The sequence below is a fragment of the Palaemon carinicauda genome, chromosome 13, assembly GCF_036898095.1.
Source record: "Palaemon carinicauda isolate YSFRI2023 chromosome 13, ASM3689809v2, whole genome shotgun sequence".
In the NCBI taxonomy this organism is placed as follows: Eukaryota; Metazoa; Arthropoda; class Malacostraca; order Decapoda; family Palaemonidae; genus Palaemon; species Palaemon carinicauda.
In genome coordinates this window covers 17,528,666-17,550,592 of record NC_090737.1, presented here as the reverse complement: position 1 = coordinate 17,550,592, position 21,927 = coordinate 17,528,666, and the positions used below count along the sequence as shown (strand labels likewise).

The window sequence follows — 21,927 nt, the reverse complement described above, 5'->3', positions numbered from 1 at the left end:
TGCTATCTCGTACAACGTCAGTGAGTGGGTCCCTCCTTGCTTGGAGATGTACGCCAAAGCCGTGGTGTTGTCCGAGTTCACCTCCACCACTTTGCCTTGAAGGAGAGACCTGAAGCTTTTCAAGGCCAGATGTACTGCCAGTAGCTCCTTGCAGTTGATATGCATTGTCCTTTGACTCGAGTTCCATATTCCTGAACATTCCCGACCGTCTAATGTCGCGCCCCAGCCTACGTCCGATGCGTCCGAGAAGAGAACGTGGTTGGGAGTCTGAACAGCCAGGGGCAGACCCTCTCTGAGGCTGATACTGTCCTTCCACCACGTCAGGCAAGACTTCATCTTCTCGGAAATGGGGATCGAGACCGCTTCTAGCGTCTTGTCCTTTTTCCAGTGAAATGCTAGGTGATATTGAAGAGGACGGAGGTGTAGTCTTCCTAATGACACAAACTGTTCCAGGGATGATAGCGTCCCTATCAGACTCATCCACTTCCTGACTGAACATCGTTCCTTCTTCAGCATGTTCTGGATGCATAACTGGGCTTGGCTTGTTCTGGGGGCCGACGGAAAAGCCCGAAAAGCTAGACTGTGAATCTCCATCCCTAAATACACAATAGTTTGGGATGGGACCACTTGTGACTTTTCCATATTGACAAGGAGACCCAATTCCTTGGTCAGATCTAGAGTCCACTTTAGATCCTTCAGACAGCGACGACTGGAAGAAGCTCTGAGAAGCCAGTCGTCCAAATAGAGGGAGGCTCGGATGTCCGCTAAATGAAGGAATTTGGCTACATTCCTCATCAGCCTCGTAAACACAAGAGGAGCTGTGCTTAGGCCAAAGCACAGGGCTTGAAACTGGTAGACAACCTTTTCGAAAACGAATCTCAGAAAAGGTTGGGCGTCCGGGTGGATGGGGACGTGGAAGTAGGCGTCCCTTAGGTCTAAAGAGACCATCCAGTCTTCCCTTCTGACCGCTGCTAGAACCGACTTTGTGGTCTCCATGGAGAACGTCTGCTTTGTGACAAAGACATTCAGCGCACTGACGTCTAGCACCGGCCTCCACCCTCCTGTCTTCTTTGACACCAAGAAGAGGCGGTTGTAGAATCCCGGGGTTTGATGGTCCGAGACTTTGACCACCGCTCCCTTCTCTAGTAAGTGAGACACTTCCTGTTTCAATGCTCGTCTCTTGTCTTCCTCTCTGTACCTGGGAGAGAGATCGATGGGAGACGTTGCTAGAGGGGGTTTCCGTACAAACGGGATCTTGTACCCCTCTCTGAGCACCTTCACAGATTGTGCATCTGCGCCTCTCTTTTCCCAGGTCTGCCAGAAGTTCTTGAGTCTGGCTCCCACTGCTGTCTGAAGAAGCTGGCAGTCAGACTCTGCCCTTAAAGGACTTGGTTCCTTTCTTCTTTCCTCTTTTCCCTTCGGCACGAGCACCTCCTCTGCTGCAGGCTCTGCCACGAAAGGGCGGAATAAAACGGGACGCTGGAGTGTCCATCCTTGGTCTAGCTGACAAGGTAGGCAAAGGGGTGGCTTTGCGAGCTGAGGACGCAACAAGATCGTGAGTGGCAATTTCCTTAATCAGGTCTTCTGGAAAAAGGCACTTGGAAAGAGGAGCAAACAGAAGTTCGGATCTCTGGCATGGTGTAACTCCAGCTGAAAGGAATGAGCATAGGTTTTCACGCTTTTTAAGGACTCCGGACACAAATGATGCAGCAAGCTCATTAGACCCATCACGTACGGCCTTGTCCATGCAGGACATAATGAGCAAGGAAGTCTCCTTCTCTGTCGGAGAGATCTTTCTGCTTAGAGCTCCTAGACACCAGTCTAAGAAGTTAAAAACTTCGAAGGCTCTAAAGATACCTTTCTAAAGATGGTCCAGGTCCGAAGATGACCAACATATCTTTGAGCGTCTCATGGCAAGGCGGCGGGGAGAGTCTACAAGACTTGAGAAGTCGCCCTGGGCAGAGGCAGGAACTCCCAAGCCGAGAACTTCTCCCGTGGCATACCAGACGCTCGATCTAGAAGAGAGTCTAGCAGGGGGAAACGTAAAAGCTGTCTTCCCTAAACTCTTCTTGGACTGCAGCCATTCTCCTATCACCCGCAAAGCTCTCTTGGACGAGCGTGCGAGGACGAGTCTAGTAAAGGCAGGAGTGGTTGACGGCATGCCTAACACAAACTCTGACGGAGGAGAACGCGGAGCCACAGAAACAAACTGGTCCGGAAACATCTCTTTGAACAGGGCCAAAACTTTCCTAAAGTCCAAAGAGGGTTGCGTAGACTTAGGCTCGTCCAGTTCTGAATGCGGTTCATCTACGTGTGCAGCAACATCATCATCAGAAAGTCCCTCATCCGATAACTGATGAGGGAACAGCAACGGAGTGGGTAACGGCTGGTTAGCTGAGTCCGGTCGCACGGGTGCATGCGTGACTGAGCCGGACGCAATGTCATGGAACTGCTGCCCAGTCTGTGAGCTGGCAACAACCATAGCAGCGCGGGGACGCACAGCGTCTACTCCAGACTGTCTGGACTGATGTGGGTGAGCAGTGGCAACCACACTGGGTTGCGGAGGTTGACGCACCGCGTCAAAACAAAACAACTCTGACGGTTGTTGAAACTCATGAACGTCAACGGATACCTCCGTGCGTCGCTGAACGTCAACATGCAGCTGGCAGATCACACTGGAACGCATGGGTGGCGGAACTCTCTCAACTGGTGTGCGTGAGAAGGTTACCTCAGCGTCCACAGGACGCACAACCGATCGTGTGGGTGGTTGTAGGCAAGGAGCTGCACTAGCTGGTGCGGCAGCAACCTTCTCCGCACGAAAGTCCTGCATAAGAGACGTTAGTTTAGACTGCATGTCTTGCAGTAAAGACCACTTAGGGTCTACAGGAGCAGGTGCGGCGACAGACGGTGTAACTGTCTGAAGCGGTACCGCTTTGCCTCTCTTAGGAGGTGAGCAGTCATCGGATGACTGCAGCGAGTCCGAACTGACCCAGTGGCTACAACTGGGCCGTTGAACTTGTGTGGAAGGGACCGACTTGCGCTTTAACGGTCGTGAGACCTTGGTCCATGGTTTCTTGCGAGAAACACCTTCCGAAGACAAGGTATAAATGGGCTCTCTCGTCTTTGTTAGGCAGGGGCGATCTTGGGTAGATACGCCCGATACCACGGAGGGAACGTCTGTTCGCTGATTAAAGCCTCTCGAACCCATTTGTCGTTTCGGAAGACGCCTTGAACAGTCCCTAGCATTGCACTTCCTATATTTTGGGACTTGTGAAGGGTCAGCCATTTTGAATTGGTCAAAGGGGAATTCAAAAACTATCAAAAAGTCATCAACAAAGAATCCGTTATCAAAAAGAGTTCAAGGATTTGTGAAGAGAAACCCTGCACAGCGAAAGCTCAAAACTAGAATAATGTACTTCACCAATTAGTTGTGAAAAAACTCCAGTTTAGCAACAGCGAGTAAGTACGTCTTGTCGATAGCACGACAGAGAAAATTGAGTCTTTGTTTACATTGAGTACTGGGTATCTGGACGACAGATGGCGCTGTTGGGCACACCCACAACCTGTGTAGCGATCGCTGGCGAGTTTTACCTTAGAGTTTTCTGTCGAGCAACAGAGTTGCAGCTATTATAATCACCGGCTAAGTTAAATATTGAAAATGTAATGTTGACCTTCTGAATCAAACAAAAAATGCTGGACAATACTAGATTACATACCCTTTGAAATGTTCTGTTACATTCAATAACAATTAACCATTGCTAGTGAGTGATGTCACCAGGCAAGATGCCTAGCTCCTCCCACAATACCAAATAGCCTTGAATTACTAAGAAGCATGAAATGTGTCTAACCATTTGGATGCTACCTCTAGTCTTCATGGGATTGGCAAGATGCTGTATAATAGCTCTTAACGGCTTTGAACTTGGTAAGAATAAAAAAAAAAAAAATCTATCAAAATTCCTACAAAGAAGTTAAATAGTTCAAAAAACGGATTTTGAGCGAAGCGAAAAATCTATTTTTGGGTGAGATGGCCATGTCGTCCTGATGGAAGTTCCTATAGGGTAGCTTCCTAGGATATATTACAACTACGGCCATATTCCCAGAGAATTTACCTTAAGGTACCCAGAATTCTAACTCCTGGAGCGAATATCCCTAATGAAAGGGATATCGCGACATATCAGAGGACGTATTCTTGACACGCCACATGGCAATCTGCGCCCCAAACAGAGATAACACATCGAGGGGTCAATTGGCAAGAAACGAAAACGGGAAAGAAAAAGGGGGAGCCGCTCCCAAGGCTCCCTCTTCTCCAGTTTCGTAGCGTACACGAGGTGCTACAGATACTGTATGTAGGGAGGGGTCCTACAGCCCTTTCATAGAAAGGGAAGGGCGGGTCCATCAGGACGACATAGCCATCTCACCCAAAAATAGATTTTTCGCTTTGCTCAAAATCGGTTTTTTGGGCTCAAGCCATGTCGTCCTGATGGAAGTATACCAGAGCATTACTGTATCTGTGGATTCTCAGAACGTGCCGTACTCCCCGGAGGTAATTTTTCCCGGTCGACTAGACCTAGAGACCTAAGATGTTACCGTTATACATCTTTTCAACTAACCATACACCATGTTAGAGCTTCCTTCCCCCTACAGGGAAGAGTCCTACTAGACTCTGGAAAAGTCTCGAAGAGTACATATACCTATGTATGAACACCAGGCAAGCTAATATAGTGGTCTCACCCTATATTAAGTAAAGCATAGTTTGTAAAGAACCACTGCGTCAATATGAAATATCGACCAGTTCTCCGCACAATACTTGTATTGGACAAAGGTTTATATCCGCATAGGAGGAAACTTGTAAAACCGCCACCGTCCCCTTCTGGGACGGAGTCCTCCCGATAAGGGAAAGCATAAACCAATGCAACATAGTTTGCATACAGGAACAATCTATTAGAATTATCCCAGATAAATATACATAGAATGAATGCTCAATTATATCAATAAATTGACACAGGTGAAGGAGACGCAAGGTTCTCAAGAACAAGTTTATTGATAGACAATAAACAGACAGGTTAACAACAATTCTATATATATATATATATATATATATATATATATATATATATATATATATATATATATATATATATATATATATATATATATATATATATATATATATATATATATATATATATATATATATATATATATATATATATATATATATATATATATAAGAAGAGGATAACCAAAACTTTAAGCATAAGTCTGATAGTAAACAGAAACTTGTTTATCTGAAAGAAAAACATTAGTGCCACTTTTAACATACCGAGGTATGAAGGTCAGAAAAGTCTGTATTACTAATCAGTTACATTAGCGTTAGAAACGCTCGGCACACATGTCTGCACTTATGCTAGGTTCACCTTTGGAAGTGGAACAGTTAACGTGGGCACCTCAGTGCCCTCACTTAGTTTGTAGCACAGAATGTAACTACACACTCACCCTGGAATTAATTGTCCCAATTAAAACCACTGTTCCTCGCAGAGTTAAACAGCAGGGTTAACGACGCAACCCACTGCTACCACAGAACTCTTTAGTTGCTCCACTTGCTTCGCATAGTGGCGAAAGAACACTCTGGAAGACTTCCAGCCAGTGTATGAACGAAGATGTTCAAAATCCATACAATTAAGGAAATTTAAGGATGAAGCAACTTTCCTCGGATCGTGACCTGCGGGTGTACTGTCAGGATCCGCTCTGAGAATAAAATATGCGATTTTCGCCCTGAGTTGATTCAGTGATAAATTTGAGCCTGATGTTTCTCCCCTGAATAGTTGACCACCCTAGAAGTCTGAAGTTCTATGAAGATAGACCTTTAGGCCTTCTACTGGACATAGAGATGCATCTCCTTTCAGAGGGCAGATTCTCCAGGGACCCCACCTGTCGGTGGGTAACTCATTCTTGGTGAGAAACAAAGGATCCGGAAACAGGTTCAGTTCTCCCCCATCCGGGAACTGAACACGACCTTCCTCTCTCGAGAGGGCTACAATCTCACTAACCCTGGCCCCGGACGCGAGTGGAAATAGGAAAATAACTTTTTGGGTCAAATCCATTAACGCACCCCCCTCATTGCTCCACAGAGAAGCGAAATGAAGAACTTTGTCTAAAGACCATGAAATGGGCTTTGGAGGTGCTGAAGGTCTGAGCCTAGCGCAGGCTTTCAGAACTTTATTGCCTTCTAATAGATTTGCACTTATTTTCCTCTAGGAAGTCTATGCTGGCTTCCGAAATCCCGAAATGCTTTCTCACCGCTAGGGAGAGAAAATCATGAGCTGCAGGATCCGGGTTTTCTGTAATGAAGCGCAGACAGAAGACTTCTGGACTCGCTGGGTCAGAACTGGATCTGGTAGCGGTAGAAACTTCAGTCGTAGTTCCAATGCCAGGGGGAACCACACGCTGACCACTTGTGGGTCACTATTGCCGCTACCCCCTTGAAGGATCTCAGTTGTTGAGGACCCTCAACAGAAGATTGTGAGGAGGGAACAGATAAATCCTGGACCATCTGTTCCAGTCGAGGGACATCGCGTCCGCTGCTTCCGCTAAGGGGTCCTCGTACGGGGACACGTACAGGGGCAACTTCTTGTTGTCTTTCGTCGCAAAGAGGTCTATCTGCAGTTCTGGGACTTGTTCAGAATGAAGGAGAATGATCCTGCGTCTAAGGACCATTCCGACTCTATCGGTGTGAACCTGGATAGAGCGTCCACTGTCACATTGCGGACTCCTTCAAGGTGAACTGCCGACAGGTACCACTTCTTCTTTTCCGCCAATCGGAAGATGGCCAACATCACCTGGTTGAGAGGTGGTGACCTCGATCCTTGTCAATTCAAGCATCTCACAACTACCTCGCTGTCCATCACCAACCTTATGTGGATCGAGTGATGCGGGGAGACTTTCTTTAAGGTAAGGAGCACTGCCATAGCTTCTAGAAAGTTTATGTGAAAGGTCTTGAATAGCTTGGACCAAGTCCCCTGGACTTTTTTCCGATGAGAGTGACCTCCCCGTCCCTCCTTCGAGGCGTCTGAGTGAATCGTCACCGACAGGGGAGGTGGCTGAAGAAGAACCGACTTCTTTAGATGTCTGCCTTGGGACCAAGGCCTGAGAAGAGTACGTAGCCGAAGCGGAACTGGTCTTCTCAGATCTCTTCGCGCGTTTGATGCATAACTTCTCCAAACTCCGGTTGCATCCTTTAGCTGTGCTCTTAGCACTGGGTCTGTCACCGAAGCAAACTGGAGAGAGCGCAGTACCCTCTCCTGCTCGCGTCTTGATATCCTTTCGGAATCTAGAAGTCTCTTGACAGAACCCGCTATCTCCTTCCTTTTCTTCGCCGGGATGGAGAAACGGTGAGACATTAAGTCCCAGTGGATTCCCAGCCACTGGAACTTTTGAGATGGAGAAAGTCGAGACTTTTTTCTGTTGATCTTGAAGCCTAGATACTCTAGGAACTGGATCACTTGACTGGAAGCTTGCAAGCATTCTGTCTCGGATGCTGCCCACACCAGCCAGTCGTCCAGGTAGGCTACTACCTGAATTCCCTTTAGGCGTAATTGTTTGAGAGCTACGCTCGCAAGCTTCGTGAAAATCCTTGGGGCTATATTTAGCCCGAATGGCATGGCTCTGAAGGTGTATAGTCTTCGTTGTAGCTTGAACCCTAGGTAGGGGGAGAGTCGACGGTTGATTGGAACGTGCCAATAGGCGTCTGACAAATCTGTGGAGACGGAATATGCCCTCTTGGCAGTAAGGTCCTTATGTGTTGCAGTGTTAGCATCTTAAATTTGCAATTCACTATGAACTTGTTGAGTGGCGACAAGTCCAGAATGACTCTGAGCTTTTCCGAGTCTTTCTTAGGAACACAAAACAGCCTCCCTTGGAATTTGATGGACTTCACCCTTCGGATCACATTTTTCTCCAACAGTTCTTGAACGTACTCCTCCAGAACGGGGGTGGAGTGTAGGAAAAAACCGAGGGCAAGGGGGTGGAGTGCTGTACCAGCTCCAGCCCAGTCCATTCTTGAGTAGGCTGTGGGCCCAGGGATCGAAGGTCCACCGATCCCGAAAATTCTGAAGTCTCCCTCCTACCGGCATCATCTCACTTGGACTGCCGTCCTGAGGTCTTGCCTCCCCGACCGCGACCACCCCTGAATCCCCTTCCCCTTGAGGGGCGCCTAGACGAGCCTCTGGCTGCTCCTCTAGGCTTTGCTCGAAAGGAAGTAGACTGCCCTTCGAACGTTGGGGTGAACACTGTGGACTGTGTCGACACGGCCTGGGGTACCCACTGGAAAGTGGTCGGGGTTTGTGCCACCATCTGGGGCACTGAAGGCATCGGCAACTGCTGTCGCTGTTACTGTTCAACTGGCTTGGCTGGCCGAGACGGTAGCCTAGGCCTTTTAGTCTTCCTCTTCGGTTGGGGACCCTCATCCGGGGAAGATTTTCTCTTGATAGACAGGCCCCACTTTTGGAGAAGATTTCTATTCTCCGTGGCGGCCTTATCCACAACTTCTTTGACCAATTCGCTAGGGAAAAGGTCTTTGCCCCAAATGTTGGAGGAGATTAGTTTCCTTGGCTCGTGCCTCACCGTAGCTGAGGTGAACACGAACTCCCTACAAGCTCACCTCGCCCTGACGAAGCTGTAAAGATCCTTCGTCACTGTGGCCAGATGAATCTTGGCCACTACCATGAACATTTCTTGGACCTTGAGGTCACTTGCCATCGTCTCAAGAGTGGTCTGAAGAGACATTGAGGCAGCCAGTCTTTCTTTTGTCTCGAGCTCTCTCCGCAAAAGAAAGTCAGACAGCTTAGGGAGGTTCTCACCGAACTGACGTCCGGCAATATCAGCCTCCAACTTCCCGACTGAGAAGGTAAGATGGACGTCCTTCCAGTCCTTGTGGTCCATGGGTAGGGCCAGCGACAAGGGTTTACACTCCTCCAGGGAGGGGCAAGGCTTGCCAGCCTCGACTGCTTTTAATACAGCCGCAAACCCTTTCTGCAAAAAGGGGAAGGCTCTAGCAGGAGAGGACACAAAGGAAGGGAGTTTCTTACTCAATGCAGTAACTCTTCAGTTTGTGAAGCCCCTCTCTTTCATCGAAGATGAAAGCAAAGCTTGAGCCTTAGCATGGTCCATCACTATGACCTCCTTCGGCTCTGTCTCCTCCTTTGAAGCTGGTTCCTTCCTCAACCGGACATAACAGTCCGGATATGACCCTTTGCTGGGCCAGAATTCCACTTCCTCAAGGGGAACTGAACCCAGCTTATCCGACATGACGATCTTTCCAGTCGTCATCGGCATGTGCTCAGCATATCTCCACGGGTTAGCATCTGAGCACAAGGGAAGGTCTTTCACATTGAGCCTTTTCTGGGGCCCACGTGATGCTGCAAGCTTCTGCATCCGCAGTTCCATTGCAGCCACCTTCTCCATATTCTCCTTCTGCATTTGTTGGATCATTCCAACAATGGAGGAGAGGGCCTGTCCCAGCTCTACTGGGAGAGCGGACGATGTTGAGGGAATAGGTTCAGGGATCAGAACCGGAGCAGCCGACACCTCGTTGGCTTCTTCCTCTACGATGTCTGGGGCTTGATCTTCATCCTGGCCTCTTGCCAGGAGGTCTTCCTCCAGACGCTCGGACACGTCTGACATCCTGTCGCCCAACTGGATGTCTTGCACGGCGACCACCACTTCAGCATCCACCTGGATCTGAACTAGGGGGATCTCCTCTTGAGGCTGGGGAATCACTGCATCAGCTGATGCTCTAGGGAAAAGGTAAGCCCTCATCTTCTCACTTGGAAGATAAGGTCCAGAGGTGTTCTTCTGGAAGCCCCTTACCCAGGTGCGAAGCTTCCCCCTTGCTATATCCCTTGATTCCGCTGTCCTAGGGGAATCAAAAGCTTCAGTAATCAGGTTAGAGCACACGGTCATACCTGGGGGTCCCAATACCGGAGCTCACCTTTGGAGACAGCGCATGCTGCGTGCCTCCTACATAATCCATGTCCGCAGAGGTTCTTACTGCGGACGTTGCAGAAAGCACTTCCGCACTTCGGACGTACCTCCTGCAAAGAGAAGAAAATTTCCATGAGTATCAAGTGAACTATGTATCACTGGATATGCACAGTTTAGCATAACAATTCAGAAAGGAAAGACACACACTTGTGTTTCCTTCACAACCAATTGCTGCAGCCTTCCAGATAATAAAATCCAATGGTTAATCTCTTCTAGAATAACCAATGCAAAGTTTCCAGAGGAAACAGGTGGAGCTCACACCTAAGCAATGATTTTAAAATCCTGGATAATAGACAAGAAAGAACTCACTTTCTTATCTGTAAGGCAACAGCAAAGGGCTGTGCAAGACAACACAAAAGTGTTAGAACACACAGTGCTGTACCAAAACTTATACTATAGTTTTCCTTTTACAGTATATGTTATACTGAAGAATACTGGTACAGTATAGGAGGTTATGTGCCAGCTGGCACACACCATAACTAGCTTTAAAGTATACTACTTAGCAGCTATAAGGCGGCAGAACGCTGGTTCAAATGCATGTGCCGGCCGGCAGTTACACGGCCGGCAACAGCCCAAGTCGGCTACACAAGGTAGCACCCGGCTGCCGGCCACACTCCTGGTGACCGGCAGACAAGGGCTGACATTAGCCGGCCGGCAAAGGTACACAACCCATGCCAGCCAGCAGCAAAAGAACCAGAGGACTACGACTGTCCGGCTGCCGGCCTCATAGGCCGGCAGCCGGGTTGGGTACAGCACTAGAAGAAAACAGAATGGATGCCGGGATAAGAGCGTAAACAACCTCCAAGCCCGGCAATCCGAAAGAGTGCATATAAGGAAGGGGAGAATCTAATTCAGGCTTCCTGATCAATGCCGTCTGACTCACAGGCAGGCATGGATGAGGGACCAAGGGAGGTCCGGGCAGCACTCAAGCAGAAGACCCCTGCCGGCCGGCAAAGGACTGAGTCAATTCCACATCCTAACCTATCCTAGGTCCAGATGTAGAATGACGTACAGTACTGTAATGGCTAGGCCATTACGGAGATAGAGGAGGAAGGGACAAAAGAGGGTCCTACCAACCTTGCTTTAGAGAAGGATCACCCGCAGCCAAGGAAACTCATCTTAGCCTAAGGTAGATCCAAGGAGGGAGGCCAGCAATACTTGCCAGCTCCCAAAGAACCAAAGCAAGGAAGGTGTTGCAACTCTCAGGGAATGAATCTTATCCTCCCACCGATAACAGCAACAAGGACTAGTCTGCTAGATCACAAAAGAAGGAATCATCTCGTACAGAAACCTTTGGTAGTGACCTAAGGAGGCTAAGCCTCCTATGTCTATGTCAGGCCAGCGAGGGAGACTCTACCCCAAGCCAGACGAACACAGACTCAGACTAAAAACTCTGTTGTTCTGTCCCACTCTGAAACCAGACTTACTGGAACAGGAAGGTACAGTAACACCCCAGTATAGTTTTATCGAAAGTTAATTCAGATAAACCACTTAGGGATAAGCCCAAGGCTTAAACAGAGGGAAAGGGATTGCATACCTTCTCCGAAGAAAAGAAAGCAACCGGGGAGTATGAGAAAGTATACTAAGGCTCCATAAGCAACTTAGCCTAGGCACCAAGAGAATCGATTACCTAAATCACCGAAACTCACTCGTATACTATCTTGGAAATATTCAACATAATCTTAAATGTATAAAAAACAGCCTAAAGCTTCAATAAAATTTTAATACACTCGGAAAACCAAAATCATGCAGAAAGTACTAGGACCAAACGACTAGGCTACATGGCCTAGCGTAGGCCAGAGTTGGCGAATACTTCGCCAAAATAATACTAAAGCACGAAAGGAAATCCTATGTAACGCTAAATAGCTAAAATTTATTAAAGCAAAACAACCGGGAATGTCGCTCTGGCTAACTTAAACTCATACCTAGCGAGCGACAGCGTCCATGACGCCTCTGGTAGGCTATGGCTCTTGTAACAAAGATTAATCCTATTAATCACTTAAAAATTTACCAAGAGCCTACATTTATACATAAAAGAAATGGTACTCAACTTATCAGAGGCCGACGAAGTTGGAGAAGCCATGAAAAGCTGAATAAATCCAAGATTTGCGAGAAACACAGGAAAAAACACCGAGTTGTTAAGCTACGCAAAAAGGAATACAGATGGCGCCAGGCACGCTTACGAAACTGGAGAAGAGGGAGCCTTGGGAGCGGCTCCCCCTTTTTCTTTCCCGTTTTCGTTTCTTGCCAATTGACCCCTCGATGTGTTATCTCTGTTTGGGGCGCAGATTGCCATGTGGCGTGTCAAGAATACGTCCTCTGATATGTCGCGATATCCCTTTCATTAGGGATATTCGCTCCAGGAGTTAGAATTCTGGGTACCTTAAGGTAAATTCTCTGGGAATATCGCCGTAGTTGTAATATATCCTAGGAAGCTACCCTATAGGAACTTCCATCAGGACGACATGGCTTGAGCCCAAAACAACTGATTATAATAATATAGGATACTTTTGAACATATAAACAGTAAAATACCGTATAAGAATTCTATTAGATTCTCATTTATTCAGATTACATTAATTCTAATGCAGTCTATATTTTATTCATATATTTCTAAACTAAAAAAATTACACTTGTCCATTCCCACTGTCCTGAGTATGCTAGTCTTTATTCTTAAAGTGATATGTTAAACATTTTAACATCTTTGTATCCACCATTAAAAGGTTAATATTCAAATCGTACAACAAAATCTTTTAAGAAATACTTTAGAAAGAAAATTCCATTCTGTAATTAAAAAACCATCATAAAATAGGTTTACATCAAGGTAAGACAAATCAAATCCTTATCAAGAGACTAAACCAAATAGCACCAATGACAAAGGACAACAATGGAGGGTTTTACCTAATGGAGCATGAAATGCAATCTAATTACAATTTAAATATCTACAATAGTGTTTAATGTAAGAAGGATTATAAATTTTATAAGTCTGTATCTGAGTTTCCAACAATTTCTAGCTCCTTTCCAATATCCTAGTCAAACTCTTAGCCAAAAATAGTACAACAAGGTCTGCTTTTATATTGTTTTCTCCATTCACTGTATAATCTCCTGTCTCATGTGATGGCTTTAGAGTACTTTAAGACAACCAAAACTCTGATTCTCCACTTCAAGTTTGTTTATATAATCACTCATCTTCAATTGGAGGATGTTTACCATTCAAAAAGGATCAAATATAAAAATAAAAATGTTTCAAGTTTCTAATTACCTATACTAATATTTCCCCTCAAGTTGTTTATAAGCCGGATCTATGACCATTAGACCAAAGAAAAAAAAACTTAGTTCTACCACTTTAAAACAAATAAAAAAGGCTTATGAGAACTTTAAGAGATGAGGATCCATAACTTTTAGTAACCAAGATAAATCAAACCAGATGGGTAAGGATGATGATTGAGCTGGAAAGCAGATAAGCCTTATAAGCTCATAATAGTAAACATTTTTGTAGTTACAGTATCTTTAGCAAATATAACCTTCCATGAATGCAAGATGGCTCTGTTCCATTGTACAGGTATATGTACAAGTGAAAAATGCTGTGAGAATTTAGAGGTGTCAAGGACCCCCAATTTTTAAAAACTATGATGCAAGAAAACAAATAGTTGTTTAAAATAAAGGTAGTTTTAGTATATACAGTAATTGCTTTAAACGGATCATTGAAGATCATTTCCATAAAATTTCTAAAATGATGATGATTTGCCAGCTTCCTGTAGATGATTGGCTGGTTACACTAGAAGAACCAAAACAATTACTAATTTCCAAGCCAAGATACTGTTCCAAAAAATTTGAATTACTGTACAGTACAGGTAAGTTAAGGGGCAACTCAATCCATACCCTATTCAGAAAGGCAAGAAACTACTGGTAAACCTAAGGTTGGGTTATCAGCAACCCTAGAATATGTTACAATAAGATATGAGTCTATACCTGCAACTACTACTATTTCCTAATTCTTATCTCGTGATATCTTATCTGTTACTGTATTCTATGGTGTAAGTTAGGCTAGGCTATCATTGTAAAGGAATAGCTTAGGTTAGTTCTCTAATTGAAACAATTACATCGTACAATAACAAACAATTCTAGCCTAAGCCTTTGCAGGCTAGTCTAGTTAAGCAGTGCCACTTGCCATTCAATATGTTCACCTCATAATGGAACTTAAAAAATTGTTCTAAACATGGGTAAAGTTGTAAACAAACAAATAGAATAGCCAATACTGTATCATGCCCTTTTCTGAATCAATTTTAAAACCTTATTATCATTATTATTACAAGTTAAGCTATAAACCTAGTGAATGCTATAAGCCCAAGGGTTCCAACAGGGAAAAAAAAGCTCAGTGAGGAAAGGAAACAAGGAAATAAGCTACAAGATAAGAAATAAGCATTCAAAATAAAATATTTTAAGAACGGTAACAACATTAAATTGGATCATTCATATATAACCTACAAAAACTTAAAAAAAAAAAAAAACAAGAGGAAAAGAAATGAGATAGAATAACACGCCCTAGTGTACCCTCAAGCAAGAGAACTCTAATCCAAGAGTGGAAGACCATGTTACAGAGGCTAAGGCACTACCCAAGATTAGAGAGCAATGGTTTGATTTTGGAGAGTCCTTCTCCTAGAAAAGCTGTTCAACATAGCTAAAGAGTCTCTTCTACCCTTACCAAGAGGAAAGTAGCCACTGAACAATTACATTGCAGTCGTTAACACCTTGAGCAGAGAAGAATTGTTTGATAGACTCAGTGTTGTCATACGTATGAGGACAGAGGAGAATTACGAAAGAATAGGACAGACTACTCGGCGTATGTGTAGGGAAAGACAAAATGAGTCGTAACCAGAGAGAGGTATCCAATACACAGTAATACTGTTTGGCCAGATTTTATCATTCCCTCATCTATTATATTTTGATAGGATGTTTTTCAAAGTTTCTTTGGTCCTGCGCCTCTTGATCTAGTTTTATTTGCTCCAAGTGCTTATAAAATTAGTCCACACTTGATATCAAAACACCAAAATCTTCATAAAGGAGATTTACAACAAGATTAAAAGATTTTGGAAAAATTCATTATTTGAATAGTATCTTTTAGCAACTGCACCTCTATAGTCATTCTGACATTTTATTTATGGAAGACTTCAAAGAACACCAAGTTCGTTTGGCCTACAGTTTCCTATGTCTCAATACTGAATGTCAATTTACTATTCTAAGAAAGGAAAATACAGTACAGCTGCAGAATAGCTTAACAAGAAAAAGTATTTGCCTGAATGACAAAGAAACCGTGCATGATTTGTGATAATTGGTCAGGTTAGGTTAAATGGGTCTAAGTTGAAATGGAGCTGTGACTTTCCTCTCACATGGTATGTGCACAGCCATTCTGCAACCTTACCATGACCACTAGGCGGCGATATTAGTTTAAATCCGTGAAGGATACAGGAATATTTTCTTTGTTATTGAATACTCTTAATGTGAATAATACAAAAGACATACTAAAATCCACCAGAAATTAACAATTACCGAGATATACAGTATGCCAATGTATAATGCTAGACAAAGGGATACTTTCCAAAGTCCGATAAAATCCAAACAGGGTCACACGATAAGAGGCTGCTAAGCAGATCCTATTTTTTAGCAATGCACAGTACTGTACTTTACGAAATTCAGACAACATTTAGTTTATTCATATCAAGTTGTGGAAACGGGGATAAAGCTGAAACCTGATTGGTTCTTTTGTTTATTATATAATTAATTAGGATTTTTTAAGTTAAGCACAATTTTAAAAAACCAGCTTCAGTTGACAGCGATGACTTTTGTGTGAATGTTTAATGCCAGTTCTGTTGACTTGAACTGATACAGTAACTTATATCTTAAATTTAATCATTTTAAGCCTTGGGTTATTGTTTTTTCTATAGCAACACACTTCAAATAATATATTTTAGTTCGGCAGTATATATCAGCAAATTTATGGTAATCGTAATATATATTTTGTGCTTCCCAATGAAAAGACAAATCACAATTGGTTAACTCTTTACTGTATAAGTAAAGAGCATCATTCCTAGTTCTAAGTGCACAGGTAGTTTATTGAAAGTTATAGAAGTGATATAAGGTGGGTATGATGGACTCGGCTCACTGAGTTAGGTTAGGTGGGTGTGATTAGGTTAGACTGCCTTCTTGTACTATATAGTTCTGTTTTCCCCAACCTGAAAACCCAAATTTCTCACTGAGATTTCCCTTTCTTGTTCTCTAAGGGGTCCTGTCCGTAAAACAACTAGTTTCCAATAAAAAAGTAAATCAGATTCGTTTGAAACACACCTTTACGTAGAGAAATGCTATTTTAATGTCCCATCTCCAGCCCTGGTCTTTAATGTCATGAATCCAGCCTTGGTCTTTAATGTCATGAATCCCGCCCTGGTCTTTAACGTCACGAATCCGCCCCGGGTCTTTAATGCCACGAATCCAGCCCTGATCTTTAACGTCACAAATCCAGCCCTGGTCTTTAATAGCCTAAATCCAGCCTTGGTCTTTAATGGCCTAAGTTCAACCCTGGTTTTTAATGTCCCTAATTCAGCCCTGGTCATTTATACTGTAAACTGAACCCAGCCCTCGTCTAAACAGTAAATCTTTGTCGCTAGCCCTGTGCCACCTGGACTAATCATCGCTTCTAATGTTACACCTACTTAAAAGAGAAGATGCTCTCGGTGTATCTCGCGTGAGCTCGAAGAACAGCCTCCACTTGCTCCTCGGTTTTGACGTAACCACTAAGATATTCCTCCGTCACTTCCGTCAAAATAAAGTCCATCGGCAACCAATCCACTGTGGTCGTCGGTACGGGCACACCTGGCATAAAGTCTTGCCCCTGATTATAATAATGCCCAGCGCTATCATCCACTTTAACGTCAATAACCTCCTCCTCAACTTTCTGTTCTACGAGATGCATAACGCCATCTCCCCCACCAGGATCGGGCTTATACCGCACCAAATCAGGGTTATCGATCATAATAACGCATAAATCGGGGGTATCTCTCTGTATGGCTGGCCCATGGGAGACTTCAGCCTTCACTTTGGTTATAACTCTTCTGACAGTCTTCTTGGGAATCGGCTGTGGCTTTGTTGACATTTCTTCGCCTGCATCACTCATCTTGTGGATTTTGGTACTCGAACACCAGAGAATAAGCAAAGAAGGCGTACGGCCATGGGAGACTCGCTCTTCTTCTGCCTGCACGCGACTAAGATACAAGGGCAGTCAAACAGGATTATTGTTTTGCTTAATGCTAAAGTCATTTGATTATCCTTAATAATATTGATCATAACACGTACTTAAGGGTTATTGGAGTAGGTATGGTTTGAATGTGGCCTCAACTGCTTTAATAGGCTTAGCCAGGCAAATTGCATCAAATGTTGGAAATTAAAGGGGCGGAAAGATGATGAAAATTATTATGAGTGAGAGCAGTAATAGCAACTCAAATAGGCAAACAAGATGAGATTGAAAACAGTGAGCAACAAAGGAAGGCCTGATATTATGAACTAAACTGTGCTCGATAGCCAAAGACAGATTGAACATAAGTTGAAAACCAGAATCATCATAAGGCAGAAATAGGACTAGAATCTGAGGATGACATTATGAAACATGTCAGAAGCAGAAGGGAGTTAAAATTACAATAGGCAGCTGTCATGGAATGGAAATTTAGAAAAAAATTATATTTACCAAAAAAAAAAAACAATAAAAGTAAAAAAAAAAACCGTTATATGTAATTTGAAAGGAGACAATCAATTGAAAAGTATATTTTTTATTACAGATGACAGAAACTAAATGCAAAGGAGAATGTAAAATTAGAAAATATATCATAGGCTAACACCCAAAACAAAGAGGTATAATACTGTATATAATTAATGACGAATTAAATAATTAAATGTATGAAAAGTCGAACCTATAAGCTTAGAAATGAGAATAAGTAAAATGTTAGATTATGGTAATTCTTAATATCTTGTCAATGCAGAAGCTTGGGATATACAAAGAAAAACGAAATGACTTTGAATTTTTAAATTATTTCTAGAGATGACACTTAGTTTTAGGCCATAGTCTGGTTGTGTATTAATATAAGCAATTAGAAATATCTATAACCTTCAATAAAACACTTTCCCTTTCAAGAATTTTTCATATGTTCTTATCGTTATATAATCTTAAAGAAAGAGGCTTTCTGGGCTGCCCAAAGGCAAGAGCCCGGGTCTTACACAAGGTAAGGCAATCTATACAGACAGAAAGAGGTCCGTTTTATTACAACTTTGCCTCCTTTGGTATCATACAACAAAGAATTTTTCTAACTGATAAACATAAATGAAAGAGTTCATTATCATCATCTCCTCCTACGCCTACCAACACAAAAGGGCCTCGGTTAGATTTCGCCAGCCATCTCTATCTTGAGCTTTTAATTCAATACTATACCATTCATCATCTCCTACTTCGCGCTTCATAGTCAGCAGCTATGTAGGCCTGGGTCTTCCGACTCTTCTAGTGTCTTGTGTACCCCAGCTGAACGTTTGGTGAGTGCGAAGAGCATGCCCAAACCATCTCCATCTACCCCCACATCATGATCTCATCCACATTTGGCACTCTAGTAATCTCTCTTGTAGTTTCATTTCTAATCCTGTCCTGACAATTAACTCCCAAAATCCTTCTGAGAGCTTTGTTCTCAAATCTACTAAATCTATTGGAGTTTGTTTAATTCCTTAAGATAACATTCATTCAAAAACCATTATTATGGGTAACTTTAGTATAGTTTTGACTCTGCTCTTTCTTTAAAGATTATAATTAATTTTACTTTGCCACATAAAAAGTCTTTTTATCATTTCCTTGATACAATTTAATCCATCAATTAATGTTTTTCTCCCATACAGAGAGTCCCTGTCTATCCTATGATATCTTTAACAAATCTAAGCTCACTGCACTATGCTCAGAGGGTATTTTCCATCTCTTGTTACAAGCTTATTATTAAACTTTAATCTTCCTCTGATTCTTCGAATTAACTTTTGTTCCGCAAATTCAAATACTCGGATGGGGAGTATAAGCTCTTTAATATATAATATATGTTGCATTTAAGAACCCTCATGTTAAGACTTCAAGTTCACAGTAATATTTATTTCAATGTTGTCACTGTTCTTATAATGTTTTATTTTAATTGTTAATTACTTTTCTTGTAGTTTCTTTATTTCCCCTGTTGGAGGCCTCGGCCTTATAGCATACTGCTGCTTTTCCAAATAGGGTTTTAGCTTAGCAAATAATAATAATAATAATAATAATAATAATAATAATAATAATAATAATAATAATAATAATAATAATAATAGTGGGGCCATATATCAGCATTTCAGTGATGCACATTATTATTACTATTATTATTATTATTATTATTATTATTATTATTATTATTATTATTATTATTATTATTATTATTATTACTTGCTAAGCTACAAAGCTAGTTGGCAAAGCAGGATACTATAAGCCTAGGAGCTCCAACGGGAAAAATAGCCCAGGGAGGAAAGGAAACAAGGAAATAAGAGTAGTAATTAACAAGTAAAATAAAATATTTTAAGATCAGTTACAACACATGACAGGAAACTTCCATTTATATTAATTGTTCATTACTTCTCTTGTAGTTTATTTATTTCTTCATTTCCTTTTCCTCACTGGGCTATTCTCCCCTGTTGGAGCCCATGGGAGTTGTTTACGAGGATTATGACTATATTCACATGATTGTTCAATTATTGTAAATGAATATGCATATTTGCTTTGCTGCTTCTTATTTGTATATATATATATATATATATATATATATATATATATATATATATATATATATATATATATATATATTGGCATGCAAAACTTGTACAAATATGTATGTAATTGTATGTTGACGTTCCTAGGGTTATATGTTCATGAATGTGTATATGCATGTTAGTTATGTGGGCAAGCATATATATGGGTGTGTATGCATCTACAGTATGTATATGCAATTGGATGCTTACAAGTACATATATATGATTATGTAGCATAATAATAATAATAATAATAATAATAATAATAATAATAATAATAATAATAATAATAATAATAATAATATGTTTCTGTACTTACATGGATAAGGTTTTCAAAAGGAAATAAGATGAATGCATATTGATATTAATAAACAGTATCTGAAAGCCTAAGAGAATAACTGCCTGCTATCAGAAATGACACCCCCACCCCCTTGACTGACACCTGGCTAATGGCTTACGATCTCCGCCCACACTAACACTTGGAAACGCGGGCCGACGCAGGCAGTCTGTTTCGCACTGCAGTATTGTTCTACAGATATTTGTATGTATGTCCGTACTTCCATTGTACCATATAAAATGTAAAAAAAAAAAAAAATTATCTCAGTAACTCAGGCCACTGAGGAAGTAAGACGAAACTAATCAGGACTTTACTTTCTAGCTTATATTTTTATTCTTATTTTTCCTTTGCGTCAATGGGCGTAGGAAATGATGATGATGATGATGGTGATGTATGTATGTATATATATATATATATATATATATATATATATATATATATATATATATATATATATATATATATATATATATATATATGTGTGTGTGTGTGTGTGTGTGTGTGTATATATGTATATGTATATATATATATAATCATCATCATCATATCCTCCTACGCCTATTGACGCAAAGGGCCTCGGTTACATTTCGCCAGTCGTCTGTCTTGAGCTTTTAATTCAGTACTTCTCCATTCATCATCTACTTCGCGCTTCATAGTCCTCAGCCATGTAGACCTGGGTCTATATATACATAATATATAAATATATATATATATATATATATATATATATATATATATATATATATATATATATATATATATGTGTGTGTGTGTGTGTGTGTGTGTGTATGTGTGTATGCTTTTGGAACACAGCTTCTCTCTGATGTAATTTTCGCTGAAGGCAATTGCCTAAGCGGCGTCAACGTGTTTCCTACAGAAATCCTTGTGTTTCCAAAGCTTCTTCAGATTCTTTAGTTTTAACCTTTGAGTAAAGAAACGACGATTGTTCCTTTTCATTTATTATAAAACTACATAACTGTTTCGACAATTTTTTATCTTTATCATGTTATTATTAATTTACTTTATATTACAGTTCCCTTTTTATACTTTGGGGGCTATAACTGACTATCTAAGAGCCCCCGTCCGGAAATAAGGTTAGAGCAATCTGTGTGTGTGTGTATGATTGTGTTTGTGTGTGTGTGTGGCCCTTTATATATGTATGAAAGTTCAGATAGAATTGAGATTAATTCTGAAAATATATTTAGAATATTATAAAATGAAAAAGGAAAATTAATCAAGACAAAGGATTATCGAAACAGTGCTGTAGTATCAGAATAAATGAAAAGGAACAATCATCGTTTCTTTAATTAAAAAAAAAAAAAAACTCCGGAGAATCAGAAGAGACGCATAAATGCGAATATTCTTCTAGGAATATCTATCTATCTATCTATTTATCTATATGTATGTATGTCCATTTCTGAGTCAGGGCTACCCATACTAGATTGGTTTTCCGTGAACAGTCGGACGAAACTCTCTTACATCATCAATCCGCACTGGCCAAAATGGTGATGAAAACTGAACAAACACCAGACATGATTTGACAAGTCTGAGGCCTTTGCCTTTAGTGGACTAGAAACGGCTGCATTTATTGTTTATATATATATATATATATATATATATATATATATATATATATATATATATATATATATATATATATATGTGTGTGTGTGTGTGTGTGTGTGTGTGTGTGTGTGTGTA

General features: G+C 41.7%; 1 protein-coding gene across 2 annotated transcripts in view; it reads right to left on the bottom strand.

The window, feature by feature from the left end:
* The window catches only part of LOC137652193 (calcium-responsive transcription factor-like), a 56,961-nt gene extending 39,683 nt beyond the window's left edge, over nucleotides 1–17,278 (bottom strand). For both annotated transcript variants that reach the window (XR_011046218.1, XM_068385409.1), the window contains exon 1: nucleotides 16,751–17,278. Coding sequence is in view for 1 of the 2 variants with exons in the window: in XM_068385409.1 (XP_068241510.1) it covers nucleotides 16,751–17,211 (461 nt within the window). In the remaining variant the exon portion in view is untranslated. The remainder of the gene's footprint in view (nucleotides 1–16,750) is intronic.
* Between the last annotated feature and the right edge of the window lie 4,649 nt (nucleotides 17,279–21,927).